This window comes from Vigna unguiculata, chromosome 11 (genome assembly GCF_037176805.1).
Source record: "Vigna unguiculata cultivar grain cowpea cultivar isolate G323 ecotype 2 chromosome 11, ASM3717680v1, whole genome shotgun sequence".
NCBI classification, from domain to species: Eukaryota; Viridiplantae; Streptophyta; class Magnoliopsida; order Fabales; family Fabaceae; genus Vigna; species Vigna unguiculata.
The window spans coordinates 35,105,291-35,130,458 of record NC_140802.1 but is presented as its reverse complement, the minus strand read 5'-3'; the positions used below and the strand labels follow the sequence as shown (position 1 = coordinate 35,130,458).

The 25,168-nt window shown below is 34.5% G+C and overlaps 3 protein-coding genes across 3 annotated transcripts; 2 read left to right on the top strand and 1 right to left on the bottom strand.

Annotated features, from left to right (window-relative positions):
• Positions 1–737: 737 nt before the first annotated feature.
• LOC114168381 (phosphorelay protein) lies at positions 738–4,457 on the top strand. Its single transcript, XM_028053166.2, has 4 exons — positions 738–1,332; positions 1,836–1,948; positions 2,595–2,699; positions 3,594–4,457. Exons 1-4 carry the CDS (start codon positions 960–962, stop codon positions 4,248–4,250), a joined length of 1,248 nt encoding a protein of 415 aa, XP_027908967.1. The 5' UTR covers positions 738–959; the 3' UTR covers positions 4,251–4,457.
• Positions 4,458–9,080: 4,623 nt separating this feature from the next.
• On the top strand, positions 9,081–10,968 carry LOC146881846 (uncharacterized). Its single transcript, XM_085669372.1, has 3 exons — positions 9,081–9,819; positions 9,923–10,225; positions 10,412–10,968. The coding sequence occupies exons 1-3, from the start codon at positions 9,081–9,083 to the stop codon at positions 10,966–10,968; spliced, it is 1,599 nt and encodes a 532-aa protein (XP_085525498.1).
• An 8,407-nt stretch (positions 10,969–19,375) lies between these two features.
• LOC114170330 (GDSL esterase/lipase At1g71691-like) lies at positions 19,376–21,227 on the bottom strand. Its single transcript, XM_028055809.1, has 5 exons — positions 20,972–21,227; positions 20,724–20,848; positions 20,081–20,326; positions 19,668–19,920; positions 19,376–19,560 (listed from the first exon to the last, which is right to left on the bottom strand). Exons 1-5 carry the CDS (start codon positions 21,225–21,227, stop codon positions 19,376–19,378), a joined length of 1,065 nt encoding a protein of 354 aa, XP_027911610.1.
• Positions 21,228–25,168: the final 3,941 nt, after the last annotated feature.

Sequence of the window (25,168 nt, the reverse complement as noted above, 5' to 3'; positions counted from 1 at the left end):
GTTAAAACAATAAAACCTTGATTTTGGTTGTCAAGAAAATAAACTTGATAGTAAACCTGTAGTTTCTTGAAATCTCAAGTTTCTTTCTTCTTTTCAACTCTCAACTTTATCACAAACCTATGAAGTTTATTCTAACATTAATCATTAATAACAATAATTTTAAAAAATTATTGTTCTTTTCAACTCGATCATAAGTCTTTTTCTCTTAAACTTTAATTATTTTTCTAAAATAATCTTAAAGACTAAATTTTAATCTAATTAATAATTTTGTAGAAAAATTACATGTCCTTTTCAAGATATATACAAAAAAGCTCTACACCTACCAGCAACGATAATCCAAACTCCAGTCCTGCACAATGTTGAAGATGGGGAAGGTGTAGGGATACATGGACCGTGATGGAAGAAAGAAAATGAGAATGGTGAAAAAGAACTTCTCAAACTCGAATAGTGATGGAAGAAGGATAAAAAAAAAAATGGCGAGGGAGAGCTTCTTAAATGATGAACAAGAATGGTAAGGAGAAATTGGGAGGTGCGTGCTGGTCGTTGAAGAAAAAAGAGGACGAATGGTGGAGATTAGTCAATTTGGACTTTTATTATAACTTATTTGAAGGGTAGAATAGAGATATAAAATTTTACAAGGTGCACGAAGAAAAACAGGGAGGTACAGGAAGAACCTGACCTTTAAAATATAGGCCTCATTTCTATTAAAAACACAGGCACAAATACCTTTCTTCCGATTCAAGCACAACCTAAGCACGCACTGAAAAAAGAGAATGCTGCTAAGGATTTAAAACGACGCCGTTTACAGCTTCCCTCGCAGATTAGATTCAACCCTTTTGTAAACCCTAAATAATCGTTTTTTAACTGAAAATTGTCCAATCACCTAATTTCAATTCCGCTGATACTTCCATCCTTCGCAAGAAGCAATGTCGAATTGAAAATCCCAGAAACAGTTTCCAATGGACGTGAAGGCTTTGGCGAAATCAAAAAGAAGTCACACGCAGCACCACAGCAAAAAGTCTCACCATAGCCACAAGCCCAGAGCCCAATCATCGTCTTCTTCGGACCCGAAGGACGCTGCGAAGAACCCACCGGGGAAGCAGCAAGCGAACGAGGAGAAGAAGAAGAAAAGCCACCATTCTGCGCTTCCCTCAAATTGGGACCGCTATGGGGAGGAAGAGGATGATTCTGGGTCCGAAATTGCAAGCAAAACCCTCGATGTTGTCTTGCCCAAAAGTAAAGGCGCCGATTATCGCCACCTGGTTGCGGAGGCTCAGTCCCAGGCGGAGACTAGTTCGGAAGGATTCCCTGCTTTCGATGATCTTCTTCCTGGTATGTATTTTGCAAGATACAAGATCATCACTTTTTTTTTTTTGTTTTTAATTTTACACAATTTAGTTACCAAGTTAAGTTTTATGTCTTAGAATGTGGTTTCCGTATGTGAGTTAAAAATAGGAAACCTTTAGTTTAAAATATTTTTAATATTTTTGATTTAATAATAATTAAAAATAGAAATAAAGCAAGGGTAAAATCCAGAAGGCTTGGTATGAGAGGTTTGCATAGTTTGCATGAGGTCATAATTTCAAGACTCGTCGCAAGTCATTGTAAAAAACGTAGTGAAATCATACTAATATTTGAGTTTAATCTTAGTGATTGGATGCATCTGTTAAACCATAGATTAAAATCTAACTTCACTAAACCTTAGTTTTGTCCATGTAATGAAGTTGTGATGTTTCGTAATTGTTCTTGGTACATATTTCAGTAGTAACAGTAGCTTATGATATGAGCATTTGTAATTAGGTGACTTGTCATTGATACTGCATTTTGTGTTGCAGGGGAATTTGGTGTGGGGTTGAGCTCTATGCTTGCGTCCAGGGGAGAGGGCATCATCTCGTGGAATGGAGATGATAATTTTGTTGTAGAGGATAAGACAAGTGGAAATCAAGAGGTAAATTATTATCCCCCTGAACTAATGTTGATATGATATGGTTATAAGACTGGTGCACTTATTTAGTAATTCTTGGTGAATATAGTAGAGGTAGTTATCATCTAGTATTTAACTCATGCTAGTTTGAGCATCTTTAGTAAATTATCATTGAAGAATCAACTAGGCCAGCTTCATCCAGCAACTTCTATTTGTTGTAATCTAAAGTGATTGATGGTGCTTGTATACTAAGAGAAGGACATAGGCTATAGAATTTTTTGCAGGCATCCAACGGTAACTGTTTGAAATTGCTATTCCTTTGTTGATCAGTAAGTAAACATTCTCTTGTTGGATAAAAATATGGTATGCTATATTGGCCATAAGCTTTTCCAACTTTTAGCATATATTTGCTAGGGTATTAGACACTTTTTTGTTGTTTTTTCTTTTTCTTTTTCTCGAACAATTTATTTCCAGCAGAAGATTGTTTATTGGAATTTGGAATTGTAATTCAGCTATGTAAAATAATTGTTATTGATCTATGTGATTTTCTCCATCATTCTTATCATGACTAGCATTTGCAACACTTTTATATCTTGATTATTTTGCTGCATGTTATCTTCCAACTTCATATAGTACTGCCTTACTTACCTTGAATTGGATTTTCTTGCAGGCATCATTTTTGTCCCTGAATTTGCTTGCTCTAGCCGACAATTTTGCCAAGATTGACTTATCAAAGAGATTATTCATCGAGTCTGACCTATTATCCACTGAGTTGGTATGTTTACTCTCTAAATTATTTTTAAAAATTATGTGGCTGGTCGCCTTTTGGTAATTGTAAATAACAATACTTTCATTTTATTTAGCTTAATTTCATATTCCTTTTTTTTTCCCTTCCAAGGCTTTGGCAGAGGCTGGGCCAATAGTGCAGCATACTGATTTCTAATTTGTTTTACTATTTACATTGGACATAAATTTTTTAAAAATTGAAAAGTTATTAAATTCAGGTCTCCCCGTTGTCCACTTTATGGCCTACATTGTTTCCCGCACAAGGGAATTGGATAATTTGAACCCCTTATTTTTACTTATCCTACAAACAGAAATTCGTAGGGACTCCTTACCTAGAGCTCTTGCTCTGTATTTTTTTTCGTGTATTCAGCTATAGCTGTAGGTCACTAAACAATGTAGTTAAAATGGGAAATAGTGATGGCAGAAATAGTTAACATGGCGCAAATTCCTTGATGCAAAACAAACTGTTAAGGATTTTTCTTGATACAAACAGCAACTTTATATTGAGCACCCGGTCAATAGAGCATGAAGCATATTGCACTACATTTCTCTATCAGATACGTTGAAACATAGCCATGTGTGCTTTGTATCAATTGTTACATTGGATTAGTGTGGCTATGACCGACCAGTTCTATAGAATATATAATCAAAGATTCCTAATTTCAGCAATTTCTTTGTTCACTTATACAAATAATTATGACATGTATTGCAGCACTGGCATAGGTATCTTGTTATTATATTTGGCATATAAAGTGATAGAGTCATCTTGTATTTTCCGTATTCCCTGAGAAATTCAATAATCAATAATAAATTCCAACAATTTTTATTTTTGTGTATAGTCTGCAAATCTATATTTGCTGCATTAATGCAGTTTATTATGCAGTGTGTGGAAGAGTTAGCAGTGAACAGCAACGTAGAACATAAGGAACTGGAAACCAAAGTGGACAATGAACTAACCAATAGTATGTCTAAAGAATTCAATTTAGACAATAATGCTGCCGATCAGTTTGCACCATCTAGTTCCAGCACCAGTAGCCATCCTTCTTCTACATTTCCCTTGTCAAATGACTTTAACATTCCTGTGAAGTCTGTCATTACTGAATTTCAGCAAGCTAGCAGCACTGGTAAACATAAACCATTTGTTCTAAGTTCAGATGCCAGCTTATATTCCACTGAACATATAAGAGGGAAACAGTACTCCACATTTGAAGCTGCTGCTGCTGAAAAAGAACTAGATATGCTTCTAGATTCATTTACTGATACCAAGATCCTAGATTCTCCAGTTTCATTGGGAACCTCTTCTGGGTATCCTCAGATTCTGAAGAAAGATCCAGTTCCATCCAAAATTGCATCCTTTACTGCTAATCTAGATGATGCACTTGATGACTTGCTGGAGGAAACATCCACTTTGATGAAACCAAACGTTTTATTACTGCCACAGGAAGAAAAGCCTGTCAACAACAGCATGAAATCTTCTTCACATTCTGGAAGCGAATCCAAAGTAACTGATGATTTTGATTCATGGTTTGATAACCTTTGATTTTACGAGCCTTGGAATTCCTGATATAATGTGTAGTATGATGTGTTCATTGATGCTTGTGCTAAGAGTGGCTCTGTTCTCTCCACCAGAGACTGGTGAATGCAAAATGACCTTTTTTTTTTCTAACAAGGTCTGAAACAAGGAAATACAATTGGAACTTTACGGCGATTGTGTACAGAAATACTTCAACTTGATCATTTTTTTTCATTCTCATGGCCATTTTCTTCAAAAAATAAAGTAGTCATTCTAACGAAAATGTAGTTTTATCGAACCTAGTGATGTCTCACATGTCTTCACTATAAGATATTCAAACTCACGGTTTATTTTACTTTTGGCCTGCATTTAAATGTTTTTAATCTGACAACTATCAACTGAACGAAGATACTGCAAGATAAGATGTGATAAAAAAAAAGACAAAAAAAACGTGTGGCATTGTTCGGTTTTATCCTACAAGTAGTGTTAGTAACTTCCTATAGACTTTCATTATTGAAAGGCATCAATTTATCTTATTGAAATTCTTTAGCACTAGTGAACACAATAGCGTTTGTGTGGGTTCACATTTTTTTAATTTTCATAAAAAATAGAATTAAGATGAATAAAAAATATATAATTAATTATTAAAATAGTTTTTAAATGTAAAATTTGAAAAATAAAATATGTATACAATTTTTTTTGAATATAATGGTTAAAGACAATTTTTTTAAATAATAATTAATTTTAAAAATAATAATTAAGAGTAAAATTGAAATATTAAAATGTGGATATAAAAAAAAATATCTCTTTTATATATTGTTATAAATAATAAAAGTTCTATTCTTTTCTTAGTTTTCTCTGAAAGTGGCAGCTTGTATTTGTCAAATACTTTCTGTAGTGATTAGTTGAGTATTTGTGAAATAGAAAACTACACTTTGTAGAGTGATTAGTTAACCATTTGTGAAATATAAATTAGACTTTTCAGAGTGATAAGTTAATAATTTGCCAAATACAGATTACACTTTTTGTTTTGACTTTAAAGAAACCTTTTTTTTTTCTTTGTTACGAAAAAGGAATGAAAAAAAAACTAAGGTTAATCATGGGGAAAATGACTATAAATTAAAATTAGATAGCTTAATAGAAGAAAAAGAAATAGAGAGACAATTTCGGAGTTAATTTGAAAAAGAGTATGATTGCTATTATCTTATTCATTAAGAATGTGAAGAAAATACAAAAATAGTTACTTCCTCTCCTTTAAGTATTAATAAGATTGTATAAGTGTGTGTTAAAAAACTGTAAAAAATTGGTAGTATAGATGGAGCAACCTAACTTATCTTTAAGTGAATTTGATAATATCATATATAAGAATTATGGCATCAATATTTTTTAATGTGGAAATGGATAAAATTAGGATTGTGGAAATGGATATATCGGTCTTGTTCCACATGGAGTTAAAAAGATGACAGCTCATTACCTATAGTTTAGTATGAACCTTAGTTTTTTTTTAATAGTTTGGCTATGTGTTGGCCAATGACTAATAGGCCATTCTTATCCTTATTTAAAATTTGGATTAAATATATTTTTAGTCTTTAAATTTACATGTGAAATTATAATTTATTTCTTTTTCAAACATTGATATATATTTTGATCCCCAAACATTAAAAATAAATAGATATAGTCATCTTATCCCAACACATTATTTTTTTTTGGACATGTTAAAAGGTGTTTCAAGTTGATCTTTGAGATGAAACGTGTCAAACAATGTAAACAATTGAAACGCCATCTTGAAACACGTTTGACAAAAAAAAATAACATAGTGTTTGTGTGTTTGTGTTTATGTCTGTGTGTTTGCGTGTGTATGTCTGTTTATGTTTATGTGTGAGTGTGTGCATAAAACTTTTAATCCTTAGCCATAACAAGCTCATTATTAACCACTTAGGCATCTGCACTACCATCTGCTCACATATAACATACCATCATTATAGTTGGAAAATTACAACACAATAGAAAATTGAGGGTAAGCTACTAAAATTTTTACAAATTATACGCTGAATTCACGAATTAACTATATTTTCCAATCACAACCTCAAATGAAACTCAAGAAATCATCACCATTACCCTTTGTACCTCATTCTTCCCTTCTCATTCATATCACATATCCTCATATAGAAAAACTAAAACACTTAACTTAGTAGTTGTAGGGTACAAAAATCCACCTATATACAACTTAACATTTATCATTACCATAAACTCATTATCCTTCCTTGTATTCATTGTATTCCAACATTTAAAATCATATTCATTCATTCAACATCATACTTACCTACATAGACATTATATCACAAGTATAAACATATAATAATCACTACTAAACAAAGATTCACTTTGAGCTATTTTCACTACTATATTTTTTAGTTTAAACAACAACTTAAAAATGCTGCCTAAAGTTAAAAAACCATGGCCTTAAGTTTAAGCAATGATTCTTTTCCTAAAGCCACAAAAGTTTTGAAAACCATTGCCTTAGAAGAAAACAATAGACCACACTTTTTAGCCAACAAGTTATTTTATAGTTTTATGCAACACATTTTAAAATGTTGTGTATTCTTTAGGCAAAGATTATTTAATTATCGTGTTTATGTTTAGAACATAATTATTTAGTCTGTCCTTAAACAATTATCTCATTGGGAATCAAACTCATGATCTTGGTTTTGATACCAATTGTTGAATTGATCTTGGTTTTGATACGCAATGATTTTTCTGTTGTTGCCCTGTCAGCGTTGACAAATCTATAAGTATGACGAAGATTCATAATGTATAATATAACATAGAGGGAAACAATGCAATGAAGAGGCCACAATTTCATTTGCCTACATTTTCTATGGGCAACATTTAAAAAAATATTTCCTAAATAATTAACAATTTATATATGTAGCTTTTAATAGTTTTAAGCCACCCTTATATATTTTTTTCCTATTTTATGATTAGGCAACAATTTTATACATGTAGGCTATATTAGAGCAGTCTAAAGTGAAAAATGGTGTAGTATTTGAGTCACATGCATGGATCCTAGAACCACGTGTGCTTTAAAATGCTAAGCTAACTTAAAAATAGAGCAAATAGTGAACTTACTCTGTTTTAGATTTTGATTGGACAAAAGTGTAGATATTTTTGTCGTGAATCCATTAGTGGTCTCTAATAATCAAATATATGAAAGATGTGCTCAAAAGGTTAAAAAATGCAAAAGAAACTTTAGAAAAAGGTTTTCAAAAAGATAATGATTTTTATAAAATATCTATTTATAATTGAATTTTTTATGAATAAAATAATCAAGTTCATCTCTAGATTCAATTACCATGCCAGCAAGTGTTTAGATGAGATAGTTGATTCCTATGTTCTCAGTTAGCAATGGATAATAATGGAAGATATACACAAAAGATTAATATGGTTCAATTAAAGTATTAACACACTTTAATCTACATCCACGAAAACAATTCACCATGAAAAAAATATTACAACTCAAAGCTTCTCTCTTAGTGAACTCTCTTAACTAATATTTTTTTTTCTATTATTACAACTAATAAGGAAGTCATGTTAATACTACTTTCACAACTAAGCTCAAAGTGTCAAGTAGGTGAACTCTCATATGAAAAACGAAAGAAGTTATCATTAGATGTAGAATAAATAGTCTAAACCACTAAATACTCTAAAGATAGACACATTGAAGACTTACAAACTAATCAAGAAAAAAGATTTTGAAATATCATACAGTTTAAGAACCTTAACAATATTTTTATTAAGCCAATCTTCATGTTTACAAAAATATTTGGAATATATTTGGAATCAAAGAACCAATTTCATTTTCAAGAATGCAATAATTGATGGTGACAAAGTGTTCACTACAATCTAACTCAAAATATGGTCGTCAATAGTGTATAAAAATCCTAATACAAATGTTTTTCATAATTTTATTGGTGTTTGTGTCCAACCATGTGTCTACAACCTATGTGCATTTAGTAAATTAGGTTCTTTGGTTAGGTTGTTGGAAGGCTCTTTTCTCATCCCTATATTAGTAGACTAATATATTAACTGATGGGGTGGGGACAAGACTACATTGTTCTTTGTTACAATGGATTTAGAGTGAAATACTACCTATATATTGTGCTTGTGTTTCTTAAGATCATTTTGGAATTAGTATGGTAGGAACCTACCAAGATAGTAGGAAAATTTTTGTAGAGATGGGTTTTTTCTGGATTTGGAACCTATATTGTTGTATAGTCTTTTTGATCATGATTTCTACGGGAACCAAAATTGCAATAAAAGTGGTACACCAAGTTTCTATTTGATCTCTCCTATTTTTTTTTCTTTTGTTATATTAATGTAATTTTGTGAGCAACCAATATTGGAAGACAAAAATGTATGGTTAAGAATTGTTTAGTTGAAGGGAGACATTTGATAAGTATGAAAAATACTTATTATTCTTATTTTATTGGACCTCTTCATTGTACTCAATCATGTGTTTTGTGGGAAGTTTTAGGTTGTTTTTAGGCTTCTTTTAGGTTAGATATATTTTGTGTTTTCTTGGAGATTATTGTATAGGAAAGTAAAGGATTGGAGAAGAAGTGAGGTTGTATCTAATTATTAGAAAATGAATTGGAACTTAACCTTGGATAGAACAACCATGAGATTGGGTTCTAGGAATAAACGTAATCTCTAGGTCATTCTATACACCAAATCTTAATGCAAGTCATGTGTTAAAATAGTTAAGGAATTAATATTCTAACATATTTGACTTAGAACTTACTTCTAAGAAATTGTGTCAAAGGCTTGTTACGAAAAACCCCTACTCATGGTTTTGACATGCCTACGCAACTTACTCTCTTCCTTGGAGGATTGCAATCTCATACTAAATTAATGTTGGATGCCTCGGCTGGAGGCAATATCAAGTGGAAGACACCTAAGGAAGCCCATGAAATGATTGAGAATATGACATCTAATGATAATGAAATGCAGAATGAGATGGCCACTTCACAGAAGAAAGGAGGTATGCTAGAGCTTCAGTCTCCGGATGCAATATTGGCTCAGAACAAAATAATGACTCAACAACTTGAATCAGTAATGAAGAAGCTTTCTCAATTGCCTAAGGAACTTCAGAATGTTTCGCAGGCTCAACATCAACAAGCTGTGCAAGGATGTGAGTTGTGTGGTGGAGATCATTCAAATGGGCAGTGTGTCATGAAGATCAATTCTCAGGAAGAGGTTAACTACTTGGGTAACCAAGGCCGTCAGGGTAATTATGGTAACTACAACCAAGGTTGGAAGCCTCACCCAAGCATGGGCCAGCCTGGACCTTCTAACAGACTTCCACCTCAATCCCAACCATCTTTGACTGATAGGACCACTAAACTTGAGGAAGTAATGCAACAGTTTGTGCAAGTGTCTATTTCCAATCAAAAGAGCACAGAGGCATCTCTCCGTAACTTGGAAATGCAAATTGGGCAACTTGCTAAGAAGTTGGAGGACAAGCCAGAGAAAAACTTTGGGGCTAATACTGAGGTTAACCCCAAGGAGCAGTGTAAGGCTATTGTTATAAGAAGTGGTAAGGTGTTAGTGGAGAGACATGTGATAAAAAAAGAGTGAGAAAGAAAAAGGAGAGACGAGTGGAGAGAAAAGTGAGAATGATGAAAAAGTTGAGGGAGAAGATGAGAAAGAAGTGGAGAGAAAAAACAGTGAGAAAAAAGAAATTGTTAAGCCACTTCCTTATCCCAAAACCCACTCTAGAAAAGAAAAGGAGAAACAATTCTCTAAGTTTTTGGATATTTTCAAGAAACTAGAAATTACCATTCCCTTTTCTGAAGCTCTCCAACAGATGCCTTCCTATGCCAAATTTATGAAGGAATTGCTCACCAAAAAGAGGAAGTACATTAAGGAGGAGATAATTGAAGTGCAAGGCAATTGTAGTGCAATTATTCAAAAGCTTTTGCCTCCCAAATTCAAAGATCCAGGTAGTTTCACTATACCATGCACCATTGGGAAATTACCCATTGGAAAGGCATTAATTGATTTGGGAGTAAGTATAAATTTGATGCCTCTTTCCATGATGAGAAGAATTGGAGATTTGGAGGTGAAACCCACGAGGATGACACTTTAATTGGCTGATCGGTCTATTAAGTGTCCATATGGTGTTATAGAAGATGCATTGGTGAAAGTTGATAAATTCACTTTTCCAGTGGATTTTGTCATCTTGGATATGGAGGAGGATACTAAGTTCCCTCTCATATTGGGGCACCCATTCATGAAGACTGCTAGGGTGATTATTGATGTGGATGGTGGTCATCTAAAAGTTCGTGTGCAAGATCAAAATGTGACTTTTAATGTCATAGAGCCTATGCAACATCCAAGTGATAGTGGCAATTGTTTCAGAGTGGAGGTCCTTGATGAAGTGATTGACACAGCTAAGAGTCAGATGCATGTAAAATCCTCTCTTGAGAGAGTTTTGACTGATTCTTGTGATAATTTGACTCTTGGAGAGGAAGCTGAAGTGGAAGAAGTCACTATGCAGTTGGAAAAGACTAAAGAAGTATCTTCCACTCATGCTAAAATGGAGAATTTGACAAAGGAGAAATCTGATGATCAAGGAAAACTTGAGTTGAAAATATTGCCAGATCATCTCAAGTATGCCTTCTTAGAAGAAGATTGTAAGAAACCGGTGATAATTAGTAGTGCACTTTCACAGTTTGAAGAGTAGAGGCTTTTGGAGGTTCTCAAGGCAAATCAAAGGGCTATAGGTTGGCATATTTTTGACTTGAAGGGGATAAGCCCAACTTATTGCATGCACAAGATTATGTTGGAGGACTACAAACCCATTGCACAACCACAAAGACGTTTGAATCCCACTTTGAAAGAGGTGGTGAGGAAAGAGGTGCTGATATTGTTGGAAGCAGGGATGATATATCCAATTTCAGACAATTCTTGGGTAAGTCCTGTGCACGTTGTGCCAAAGAAAGGGGGAATGACTGTTGTCAAGAATGAGAAAAATGAGTTAATTCTAACTCGAACAGTCACTGGGTGGAGGATGTGCATTGAATATAGGAAGTTGAATCAAGCCACTCGGAAGGATCATATTCCACTCCCTTTTATGGACCAGATGTTGGAATGGTTGGCTGGGCAAGCTTTCTACTATTTCCTGGATGGTTATTCAGGATATAATTAGATAGTAGTTAATCCAGAGGATCAGGAGAAGATTGCTTTCACGTGTCCTTATGGTGTATTTGCTTATAGGCGAATGTCTTTTGGCCTTTGCAATGCACCTGCCACCTTTCAAAGATGCATGCTAGCCATTTTTGCTGATGTGGTTGAGAAGAGTATTGAGGTATTTATGGATGATTTGTTAGTTTTTGGTCCATCTTTTGATTCATGCCTTGAGAACTTGGATGTGGTTTTGAAAAGATGCATTGACACAAACCTTGTGCTGAAATGAGAGAAGTGCCATTTTATGGTGAGAGAAGGTATTGTGTTGGGCCATAGAGTTTCTTCCAGGGGAATTGATGTTGATCATGCTAAGGTTGATGTCATTGAGAAATTACCACCTCCATCAAATGTCAAAGGGGTTAGAAGTTTTCTTGGTCATGCAGGTTTCTATAGAAGATTCATCAAAGATTTCTCCAAGATTGCTAAACCCCTGTGCAATCTCCTTTTTAAAGATGCTCCTTTTGAGTTTGATGGAGAGTGTTTGCAAGCTTTTAATAACTTGAAGGAGAAACTAGTTTCTGCCCCAGTGATAATTGCACCAATTTGGACTCAAGAATTTGAGTTGATGTGTGATGCTAGCGATTATGCCATTGGGGCTGTTCTTGGCCAGAGAAAAGAGAAAGTTTTTCATGTTATATATTATGCCAGTAAGGTCTTGAATGGTGCTCAGCTTCATTATGCCACAACAGAGAAGGAGTTTTTTGCCATTGTCTATGCATTGGAGAAGTTTAAACCTTACCTTATTGGGTCTAAAGTGATAATATATACAGACCATGCTGCCATAAAGTATTTGTTGTCCAAGCCTGACTCCAAGCCATGGTTGATCAGATGGGTTCTTTTATTACAGGAGTTTGATTTGGAGATTAGGGACAAGAAAGGGAGTGAGAATGTTATTGCAGATCATCTTTCTTAGTTGGTAAATGATGAAGTTACATGCAAAGAGAGGGAGATTTGTGAGACTTTTTGTGATGAAAGCTTGATGCTTATTCAACAAAGGCCATGGTTTGCAGATATGGCTAATTTCAAAGCTGCAGGTGTTCTCCCTGAAGATCTTTCATGGAAGCCGAAGAAAAGTTTTTTACATAATGCAAAATAGTACCTTTGGGATGACCCTTTCTTGTTCAAACTTGGTGTTGACAATCTTTTGAGGCGGTGTGTCACTACAGAGGAAGCTGTAGTATCCTATGGCATTGTCATAATTCGCCATATGGTGGACACTTTAATGGAGAAAGGACAGACGCCAAAGTGCTCCAATCTGGTTTCTACTGGCCCATTTTATTCAAAGATGCTCATGCTCATGCTAGGAGTTGTGATAAGTGCCAGAGGATTGGAAGCATTTCAAGAAGAAATGAGATGCCACTGTAAGCAATTTTGGAAGTGGAGGTGTTTGACTGTTGGGGCATTGATTTTGTTGGTCCCCTACCTTCATCGTACAATAATGAGTATATATTGGTTGCAGTGGATTATGTCAGCAAATGGGTGGAAGCAACTGCTTGCCAAAAGAATGATGCCAAGACAGTTATCAAGTTCTTGAAGAGACAGATTTTCTCACGGTTTGGAGTTCCTAGGATCCTCATAAGAGATGGTGGATCCCATTTTTGTAATGATCAGTTAGCCAAGGTTTTGAAACATTATGAGGTTAGGCACAAAATAGCCTCTCCTTATCATCCTCAAACCAATGGCCAAGCTGAAGTGTCCAACCGAGAGATAAGGAGGATTCTTGAGAAGACTGTGGCATCATCCAGAAAGGATTGGTCGGTGAAGCTTGACGATGCCTTTTGGACATATAGGACAGCCATGAAAACACCTATGGGATTGTCACCGTTCCAATTAGTATATGGCAAATCTTGTCATGTGCCGATGGAGATAGAGCATAAGGCTTATTGGGCCTTAAAATTTCTTAACTTTGATTCATCTTTGTCTGCAGAGAAAAGAAAGTTGCAGTTGCAGGAACTTGAAGAAATGAGATTGACAACATATGACAACTCCAAGAGATACAAGGAAAAAGTAAAGCTCTATCATGATAAGAAGCTTATGAAGAGAGAATTTCACCCAGGCCAGCAAGTGCTACTTTCAATTCAAGATTCAAGCTCTTTCCTGGCAAGTTTAAATCAAAGTGGTCAGGGCCATTCACCATCAAGGATGTTAAACCATATGGCACAGTTGAACTAATGGATCCTTCTTCTAGTGATCCAAATAGAAGTTGGATAGTAAATGGTCAGCACTTGAAGCATTATGTGGGGGGTGAGGTTGAACGCCTCACCACTATCATTCATTTTACTGATCCATGAACTGTTACCCGTCAAGCTAGTGACGTTAAAGAAGCGCTAACCGGGAGACAATCCAGGGTTGTTGTTTGTTATCATTTTTGGAGTAGGTTTGCTTCTGTTTATATGTGCTACTGTTCTGCTTTATTCGCCCAATGAGTCCATTTCTATAGAATTTGTTTTTCAAAAATTATGCAGACTCGCCCAGCGAATATTTGCGTTAATTGGAATCTGGAGCAGTAGCTAGGCGAGCCACTCTCGCCCAGCGAGTTTGGCTATTTGTGAATTCAAAAATTATACACACTCGCCCAGCTAGTAGTAGTCGCCCAACGAATTATTGAAGAAATTTCGCTCTGGAACAGTAGTTGGGCGACCACTACTCGCCCAAAGACCAAGCTTCGGGAATAAAAAAAAATAAAAAAGAAAAAAGAAAAAAAAAGAAAAAAGGAAAAAGGAAAAAAAAAAGAAAAAAGAAAAAGAAAGAAAAATTTCAAATTTGAAATTGGAGGGAACTAGGACGCTCACCCAGCGAACCACCTCAATGGCCAGCAATTGGGACAGGCTTTAATGCTGTCAGGTGGTTGCTGGGTCAAAGTTGACTTTTCTGAAAACGAGGCCGCTCGTCCAACGAGTAGTGTGGCTCGCCCAGCGAGAGCGTCTCGCTGGCCCTAAAATCTCAGATTTCCCCTCTTTTTCTTTCTCTTTCTCTTTTGAAAAACCCTAGCCGTTTTCTCTTCTCCCCTTGGTTGTGAGTCGTGCTGCTCTTGTGTGTGCTTACTCCTTGCCATTCCATCTTCTTCTTGCATTCATCTTCATCAAGGTAAGTATTTCTCATCTTCTTTTTCCTTTTTCATTTCAATAATTTAGGGTTTTACTTAGGGTTTTCTTTAGGATTTCTCATTGTTGGTTTTGAATTTATGAATGTTTGTGTTACTATATGTTGTTCGACTTTTGCATATAGAGTAGTGTGTGTAAGTATTGTGTTTGCAATCTTGATATTGTTGCGTTCGCCTAGCGAGCTTGCTCGCGTTTGTGCTGCGACAGTGTGTTTTCTGCTGCAGATTTAGTCACTCGCCCAGCGAGCTCACTCGCCTAGCGAGACTGCTACTACAGCCTCTGTCGTTGCTGCTCGCCTAGCGAGTTGCTCGGCCAACGAGTGAACCTCTGCAACAATGTTTTATTTTGTTAAATTTTTATTTGTTGATATTAGCATTGTTGTTTCTAACCTTGTTCTGTGAAACAATCTCTGTGCTGGTTCTGTGATATTAATTTTGTAGATGGCTCCTCCTAAGGCATTGATTCCATGGACGAAGACGCCGAGTTTGAGTATGATCAGCATAAGTTTACATCTAAAGCTGCTGCAAGGAGATTTCTAGAGATCATGCATGTCAGTATCTTATCAGAGAGGCATGTCAACTTGAAGGTGGGGGAATTTGATGATTTCAGGTTGGAGCTGGAGAGAAGAAAATGGCATAGAGTACTGGGAAACCTTCCCAATGAGGTTGATGAGGTCCTTGTTAAGGAGTTTTATGCCAATGCCTACAATTCAGATGGTTCTTTGCCTTGCCAAGCCAAGGTCTGGGGCAAAATGATCAAGTTTAACCGCAAGGCATTGAACACCTTTTTGAGGACTCCTATTTTTCCTGCTGATAGGAACACGCCTTATGGAGATTTTCTGATTGAAGATAAGGACCTTGAGGCCATTGTAGCAAGATTGTGCATTCTTGGCGAGTCCTATGTGATTGGTGTTTCTAGAACTCCTGTTCGCATTCTGCGCAAGCATCTGAACTCCTTGGCACATATATGGAGTGTTTTCTCATATAACAACATATCTCCTAATACTCACACCTCCGATATCAATCTTGAGCGATCGTACTTGATTTTTGCGATCATGACCAAAATTGAAAATGATATTGGAGTTGTGATATCACAGGAGATTGCCCTTATTGCGAGTAATGCTACCAAGCTCGGGTTTCCAGCACTCATCACGGCCTTATGCAAGGCGAAAGGTGTTGTTTCAAACACACCAATATTTCTTCGTCTCCAATCCCCCATCAATAGTCGATTCATTTCTAAACATTGTATAAACCCAGCAGTTGATCATGTTCCTGCACCTAGACCGGTTCCTCGCCCTCGTCCACCGAATGTACCTCGTGCCTCATCTTCTGAAGCTACCTCCCAGGCAGCTATGAGTAAAATGTTTGCTAGGCAAGAGGACATTTGGGATAGCAAGCAAGCAGTTCGGCGTGGCACACGATGTCTTATGGACAACTTGCATAAGTTGTCTTTGGCTGTTCCAAACACTCCAGATGATTATTTGATGACTGGTGCTCAATTTGATGAGTGTATTTCTTGGCCTCGGGGCAGGCCAAAATCTCAGTGGGGAGGGGTGGTACTGTTGCTGACTCTGCTAACTCTAAGGATAAGGATGATGATGGTGCTGATGGTGCAAATGATGTTGATGATGTTGATGAGGCTGAGAATGCTATTGAGGAGGAGGTTCCTCCTGATGATGATGCTTGAGATGTGTTGTGTTTAGATGTGTTGTGTTTAAGACTCTGTTTATTTGTTTAGTGATGTGTAGTTTTGTTATGGGTTTAATACTTTGTTTTGTCTAGACGTTATTGTTTAGTTGTGGAGTTGATGTTCATGCTTATGTTTGTAATGACATTGTGATCTCTGTTCATATAGCCTTGCATGATCTTTGGTTATTTGCTTGCAACTTTGAATGATTGATGAAGTGTTTATGTGGTTGCAATGTGATTCAGTCCTTATCCAGAGTGAATTTGGCTCAATGAATGAGATAGTTGAGTGTTGACATATGTGCTTGGTGAGAATGCTAGGAAGTTATCATTGCTATGAAGTTAATTTTTGCATGATTCTTTGAATGCAATCACACACACTTGGTTAGGGATGAAAAAGGAAATTGTTTGTTGTTATGTAATGAAGCTACTTGGCCAAATAGCTAACCTTTGTGCATAATGTGAAACCATTTGTGAACCCTTTTTGAGCCTTGATGTATTGTTTCTCTACCCTAAGCCTTGTAAAATTTTATCTTACCTTACACCATGGAATAAGAGAGCAAGTTTTATGTTGTGAACATGGGTATGAGTGGAGATTAAGTTTGGGGGAAAGATGTGATTGAGAAATGAGAAATTGTGATGATTGAAAAAGCTCAACATTCTCAATAAAAAAAATGAAAAAAATGGCATAAAAAAAAGAGAAAAAGCAAAGGCAAATTAATGAAAAGGGTGCATGAAATGAAATTGTGAGGTTGAGCTATGGAAAGATTATGGTGGGTTGTATTGTTTGTATATGGGGAGTGAGGATGTTCATGAATGTTTATGCATATAATTGTTCTCCTCTTCCAAGGTGATTTGATTCCATGAAAAATCATAATTCTTTGTAGCCAAGCCAAGTTTCAAGCCTAGAAAGACCTTTTGATCTAATTCAATGTGTGTGAAGTGTGTGGATGAGATGATGTGCAAAACTTTGATGGATTAGTTTTATGGTATGCTAATGAATTGTCTTCTTGATTTTGAGAAATGCAAGTGAATTGTCTTTGATATGTGTAAAGGGGATTATATTATGAGATCATATGTCTTTGGTTCATTTTTAATCAGGGTGTTTTGTTTATGTGTTTGTACAGTTAGGTTTTCTTTTCATGAGGACATGAAAAAGTACAAGTTTGAGGGAGTTTGATAAGTATGAAAAATACTTATTATTGTTATTTTATTGGACCTCTTAATTGTACTCAATCATGTGTTTTGTGGGAAGTTTTAGGTTGTTTTTAGGTTTCTTTTAGGTTAGATATATTTTGTGTTTTCTTGGAGATTATTGTATAGGAAAGTGAAGGATTGGAGAAGAAGTGAGGTTGTTCTGTCAGGACCTAGTGGCCCAGCGAGTATGCTCTGTCGCCCAACGAGTAATCACTAGTCGCCCAGCGAGTAAGTCATCTCGCCCAGCGAGAGGATGGTTTTATGAAGTGGTTATAGTTTTGAAAGTTACACGAAACTGGTGTGCTGGAGTGTGGGAACGTGACAGGACCAGGAAAGAGACGAAAAAACGCCATTCTAGGGCAAGGAGACTTCACATCAATTCATCCATTCCATCAAATTCATCCATCCTTTGTTCTCTAGATGCTTAGGAGTGACTAAACTCCTCCTTCATTGGGGTTGGATGTAATGAACCTATACTCTTTGTAATTTTCCTATGCAATGTAATCTCTTTCATTGTTCATATGTTCTATCTCAATTATAAATGTGCTTGATGGAAATCTTTGCTATTTGGTTGTATCTAATTATTGGAAAATGAATTGGAACTTAACCTTGGATAAAACAACCATGAGATTGGGTTCTAGGAATAGACGTAATCTCTAGGTCATTCTATACACCAAATCTTAATGCAAGTTATGTGTTAAAATAGTTAAGGAATTAATATTCTAATATATTTGACTTAGAACTTACTTCTAAGAAATTAAGGGCTAGTAAGCTTACGATGAGGATGTTTGAGCAAGATAAAGAAATTGTGTAGGAAATATTACGTTAGTATGGTTCATGAAATCCAACCTTGGTGAAGTCTTACCTAATTTCTTTTATCACTTTAGTGTTTATTAATTTTGCATGTTATTCTTAAATTAAACCAATTGTTTAAGTTGACATTATTGCTAAAATTAGTAAATAATCACACTTAGACAAACAAACACAAATCCCTTGAGAAAACGATACTTAGACTTCCATTTTTACTACTTGTAACGAATTGGTACACTTTCCAAAGAGTTAACAACATTCCTCTTGGAGGCAAATTTTTTCTTTTTACTTCTTTGTATTTTTTTTTTTTGTATTTGGGTTGGGAACACTCTATTGCTCCTTTTAATATATTTGCTTTTGCTGATAAAAAAAATTGATCTTTAAAAATATTACAATTCAATATATAAATTCTTGAATACATAATTTATATCTTCATTCAACTCCCATACCACCAAGTGTTTGGGTTAGGTAGTTCTTATTATCTTATGAGTAAAAAATTTGATTTTCACATTATAATCTTTTACTTCTATTTCATTTCTTTTATATGATTTTCTTCATTGATAAACTTTTTATCCTAGTATGAATATATGCCATCCATTTTTCCTTCTCTCCTCCTTTCACAACTACATTAAGAATACCACCTAAATCTTTATTTAAATCACTTTTGTTTACATTTTTTTGTGCCTAATTTTTTAAAGTTAGAGTTCTATCCATTGTAAGCATATAGACAAATAGTTAAAAATGTGTAGATACTAAGTTAATCCACCTTCTTTTGAAAGAAAAAAACACATTTATCTTTATTTCGCAATTGCTTGATAGAGTGATTGCTTGGTTAATTTACCCACCTTCCATATCTATTCATCATCCTCTACTTTCTCAAATTCTTGATCCTTATCCCTCTTAACACCTTCTCCCATTATTTTATTTTCTTTTTCCTCTCTCATCTGTAAATCATATAACGTAAATTACTCAGTTTTCACTCTTGATTTAGAAACAAAACATTTAAGCAAATTATAACATCTTTATCATACATAAAGAGAACGTGAAAAATAAATAATAAAAAATTTTTTTTAATGATATATTTCAATAAGAACATGGTACAAATAGTTTAATGAGCGTGAATCAACTTTTGAATATTGTAAGGAAGGCATAATTGAGTTCCACTAAAACACTCATTTACATGTATTTTATTGGTAGCTTCAGTAGGGTGAGCAAAGTCAAAAAAATAATATTCATTCCGGTTTGCACAAGGTTTCCCTCCTTGGACACACGAGTCAAAAATATTTTTGAACCCTGAAAGCATAATAAAAAATATCAGTTATGATCATAGAGGAATACAAAAAACTCACAAACTTCTTAATTCCTTTTTTTTCAAGAGATTAATGGTAGACGTTGTTTACCAAATTTTTCAGGGGAATTTCTTATTTTCTGGGAGAAGTTGTAATTATCCAAATTAACGAATAGTGAATGTGGGAGTTGGGTTTGCAACTCTGTTAGCTTCCTAGGAAGTTTATCTGAGTAGGGTTTAACCTTTTGATTCATATCTTCATTGCATTTTTGGGAATATGTTGTCCTTATAATAATTGTTGGTGTGCATCCAATTTGACCAATTCTACTTACCACAAACTTGCGAGCTCCAAGGTCATAAATTCTCTGGGGGAAAAAAACGAAGGAAACACATTTTTCACATTCTTTGAGAAAAATTAAATAGTTATGGTATGTAAAATACTTATTTCAAAGGTGACATTAAAATATAACAATTACTATATGTGAGAAATCAAAGTATAATTCTAAACATTTATTAAAAGATTACCTTGATACGTGAAGTTAGTTGCTCAAGTAGGTAATCTGCATATTTTTCTGGATTTAATTTGTTATTGGTTTCATTTGGGTACTTGAAATAATTCAACATGTAATCATTAGATCCAATTGATAAGAGGTATATGGAATTGGCTAAGTAATGCCTTAGTTTTGTTTTGCTATGTATGCTTCTTGGAAGATCATTGTCCACACTTAAGGTGAAGTATTCAATTTGTTTATCTAAAGATAAACAATCTCCCTTCATCAAAAAATAAAAATATCATGAGAAATAAATTGAAAGGAAATTTTTTATTTATGAGTTAAATATATTTTTTATCTTTGAAACTATTTTTAAAACTTATATTTCTTTATAAACTAAACATATACCTATTTTGTTCATGTATTTTATGAAAGTTATGTAAACCAGCATTTCGAATAAACAACACTTAAACTATTTATCATATGTTAAATGGAGTTCCACAATGGACTACAATATAACTTCCATGTATCCGTTGCTGGAAGGATTTTACGAAACTTTCATTAAACGTAGAGATAGAATACATATACAACTTTTAATAACGAAACATATTTTTTTAAAATTAGTTTGAAGACAAAAAATATATTGAATCATTTTATTTATTTATTTTGAATCTTACTGATCTAGTTGAATTCAAGATTCCACATGAGCCTGATGCATAGTTAATTCCAGTGACTACTTGATGTCTTTGAGACTTGGGCACACCCAAGTATGGAGGCGGCATTGGCAAACCCAATCTAATTGCTACAAAAGACAATACATGCATAAAATTCCTAGTAATATTATTTTTCATGTTTACATGGAAACACAAAACATCAAACAAACAAAGACAAAAATAATGTTTCAAAAGAAAATTGGAAAAGTTACCAAGAATATCAGCAATTGTTTTGCCATTGCTAAACCTTCCTGTGGAACAATTATTGAAGTCAATTCCATAGGGAAATTTATTTGCCTTGGCAAGTGTCTTGAGATTGTTGTTGTTACCAGCGTCTACGGTTGAATCACCAAAAACGTAAAGAGCTGGAACAATCTTCTTTCTAGAATGTGAGGCATCAGCCAAGAATGCATATTGCTGGATTATGAGAATGGAAATAACCCAAAGTTTTTTTAAGCTTATTTCCATTTTGTTTTCTTTTGGAGTAATTCAAGAATGCAAATAATGTCTTAAATAATGGTTTCTATGGTAAGCATTACTATTTGATAATGAAAAGTACAACTCAAATGTGTGTAGTTATCTCTCAGCTGCTTCATTGTCCAACTCCTGTTTTGTACCCTAAATAGATTTTTTTGCTACCTTGCTTAAATTTGGTAAAGGCTAGCCAATTCTTTTTTATTTTTCCTTTTTCACCTCTCTTCGGTTCCATCCATGTTCTTTTGTTATTAATTTTAAAAGTTATATTTCTCATTTTTCTTTTGTATAAATATAGCTCCTATTAGTTAGAAGGTAGCTAGATATAGAATAATTCGATTCAATCAAATACATCTATAGTATTTTTTTCATTTATAACGTGTCCATTTTAAATTATTTTTTTATCTAAGAACAATTAATAGTAAGTGAAAGATGTCTATAGTAAATCATTATTTTCTTAAATTTATTTTTCTCATAATTATTTCTATGCACCTTTATTTTTTTTTAAAATATCTTTTATATATATATATATATATATATATATATATATATATATATATATATATTATCAGCAAAGAAAACTTTATATTTACAAATTGAGTACTTGGGGTACCAAATCCTTATACGTGATACTTACAATAGGTATTGTAATAGTATGTCCTTTAATTACATTTCTATATCAATCCTACAACGAGTATAATATATTTCAAGCAATTTGGTTATAAGAGAGAAATTTATGTTTTAGCTATTTTGCCAAACAATATGCCTAATACTTTAAATATTGTAGATAATTTATATTACAAAAGACGAGTCAACCTTGTACTATGCCAAATAGTGCATTATATATCTTGAGAAGATTATCCCAAAATTTCACAAAACAACACTTATGCAACACATATTAAAGTATTTTACTCTTTTGCTTTCCTACATTTAGGGGCACTTTATGGTGTAGCATTTTCTTAGTTTTTGTATTGTGTTCTCCACAATACATTAAGTTACTCATGCATAAGATTTTTTATAATTGGAATTATCATGTTTTTATTATGTTTATTTTTATCTTTTATTAGTATTTTTTATCATTACTGTTAGGAATACAAGTGTGAGTCTAAGTCCCACATTGACCAGAAATGAGAAAGTAGAGCACTATATAAGAATAAAGACCCATAAACCCATTGCCTTAAGGTTTTGGGTTGAGAGTGGTGTCAGTGTCTTATGTGGTTAGGCTCAGATCTCATTGGTGTTGTTCTCCCTAGTGAAACCCCCTCTGTAAAACCTGACAAGTGGTATCAGAGCCGATGGTTAATGCCGGCTCAGACGAGTGCAGTACCAGTATGGTCCTAGTATCGAAAGTGTTCCTGGCAAGAGTCCCAGATAAGGGTTCCAGGTAAAGCGTGTCCCGTTAAGAATAACGGCGGTACAGAAAAGGGCAGAAAAGGAGTACTCGTGGTTGGGCAGCTTCCGCTGGAGGGGGGTGTACCAATGTGGTTGAAGGGACTCACCCTTGAGGGGGAGATTGTTAGGAATACAAGTGTGAGTCTAAGTCCCACATTGACCAGAAATGAGAAAGTAGAGCACTATATAAGAATAAAGACCCATAAACCCATTGCCTTAAGGTTTTGGGTTGAGAGTGGTGTCAGTGTCTTATGTGGTTAGGCTCAGATCTCATTGGTGTTGTTCTCCCTAGTGAAACCCCCTCTGTAAAACCTGACAATTACACTTTTTAATAATTAAGGGTCTACTAAATAATTTTAGAAAAGATAAGCATTTTATTTTTTATTAGATAATTAAGATTTTATTATATAATTTAGAAAAGATAAGTATTTTATCTTTTATTATATAATGAAAGTTTTATTTAATAAATTGGAAAAGATAATTATTTGGTTTATGTTGTAGATAAGTGAAAATCTCAAAGATTTAAGAAGTTATCAACATAATCAATTATAAATAGAATTGGTTACTTCAATTACAAAGCGTGTCCCGTTAAGAATAACGGCGGTGCAAAAAAGGGTAGAAAAGGAGTACTCGTGGTTGGGAATGCTTCCGCTGGAGGGGGAGTGTACCAATGTGGTTGAAGGGACTCACCTTTGAGGGGGAGATTGTTAGGAATCCAAGTGTGAGTCTAAGTCCCACATTGACCAGAATTGAGAAAATAGAGCACTATATAAGAATAAAGACCCATAAACCCATTGCCTTAAGGTTTTGGGTTGAGAGTGGTGTCAGTGTCTTATGTGGTTAGGCTCAGATCTCATTGGTGTTGTTCTCCCCAGTGAAACCCCCTCTTATAAACCTGACAGTGGATCCATAGAAGCTTGGTGTTGAGAGAAAATGGCTCTCAGTTTTAGTGATTTAATGATGGGATGAAGGTTGTTTGTGGAGCTCTAACAGAGGTTAGGCCAACTCTAGAGAAAGGGGTGTTAGAGGGACCTCTTGGGATGCTCTAGCAAATGGCTAAGAGAAGAAGTATGGCTCAAAAATAATTTTGGCAACATAATTATCATTCTCAAAGTGAGAAATACATGGGGGGACACCTCTACTTATAGAGTAAGGTGTCTCCAAAATTGTCCAAACCTTAAAATGCTAACATGCACCAAAACCCTAAAAATACTATCTTGGTGAAAGAAAGCTTGACATGTGGTAGTCCTCACTCTCACAAAACGAACCACTCATATGTTGTCATGTGAAAAGCTACTTTTTGAAAAGTCTTTCCTATAAGACAATGACACATGTCCACTACCTTTGTAAGAGAACTCTCCATTAAGGGTGAATGAGAGCTTGACATGTGGCAATTCTCACTTTCACAAAACGAACCAGTCATGTGTTATCATGTGGAAAGCTACTTTATGAAAATTCTCTCCTATAAGACAATGACACATGACCACTACCATTGTAAGAGAACTATCCATCAAGGGCTTGCCATATGGCATGTGTGGGATGCCCTTCCTAAGCTAGCTAAATTAACATAATTAAACATCAAAGGATTGCTTAAGCTAGGCGCATATGATGATCCCTACTTAAGCAAGATTGTTTTTAAAATCCTACACTACATGACCCGTAATACAAGACCTTCAAAGGAAAACCTACACTACATGACCCTTAATACAAGGTCTAAAAATGCTCTATGATGGCCCAAGTGAAAAGGAGTTTAGCTTCACCTTGACTAGATATTGCTAACTCTTCTTGAATTTGCTTAGCCATGCATCATGTGATTGGACCATTGGCTAAGGGTGTGCCATCACCTACCCTCCACCACGAGACAATTGAAGCATCTTACAGCAATTTAATTATTATTAGGTCACTTGATAATAATTTAAAAATATTTAAAGTTAAATTACCACAATTTTAAAAATGTAATTTAAACTATCCATATTTTAACAACTATATCCTAACTATCAACATTTTCTATCATATTGCTTAAAACAAATAGACAACATTCTTTGTGTGCTCTCTATTTTTAAGGCACATAAAACTCTCTATACAACAATAAAAAATTGTGGCTTATTTCTATTTTACGCAATGGCTTTTCAGTTGTTGCCCTGTCAGCGTTGACAAATCTATAAGTATGACAAAGATTCATAGTGTATAATATAACATAGAGGGAAACAATGCAATGAAGATGCCACAATTTCATTATTTTGCCTACATTTTCTATGGGCAACATTTAAAAAAATATTTCCTAAATAATCTAACAATTTATATATGTAGCTTTTAGTAGTTTTAAGCCACACTTATATTTTTTTGCCTTTTCAATGTTTAGGCAACAATTTTATACATGTAGGCTATATTAGAGTAGTCTAAAGTGAAAAATGGTGTAGTATTTGAGTAACATGCATGGATCCTAGAACCACATGTGCTCTAAAAAACTACACTAACTTAAAAATAGAGCAAAAAGTGAACTTACTCTGTTTTAGATTTTGATTAGACAAAAGTGTAGATAT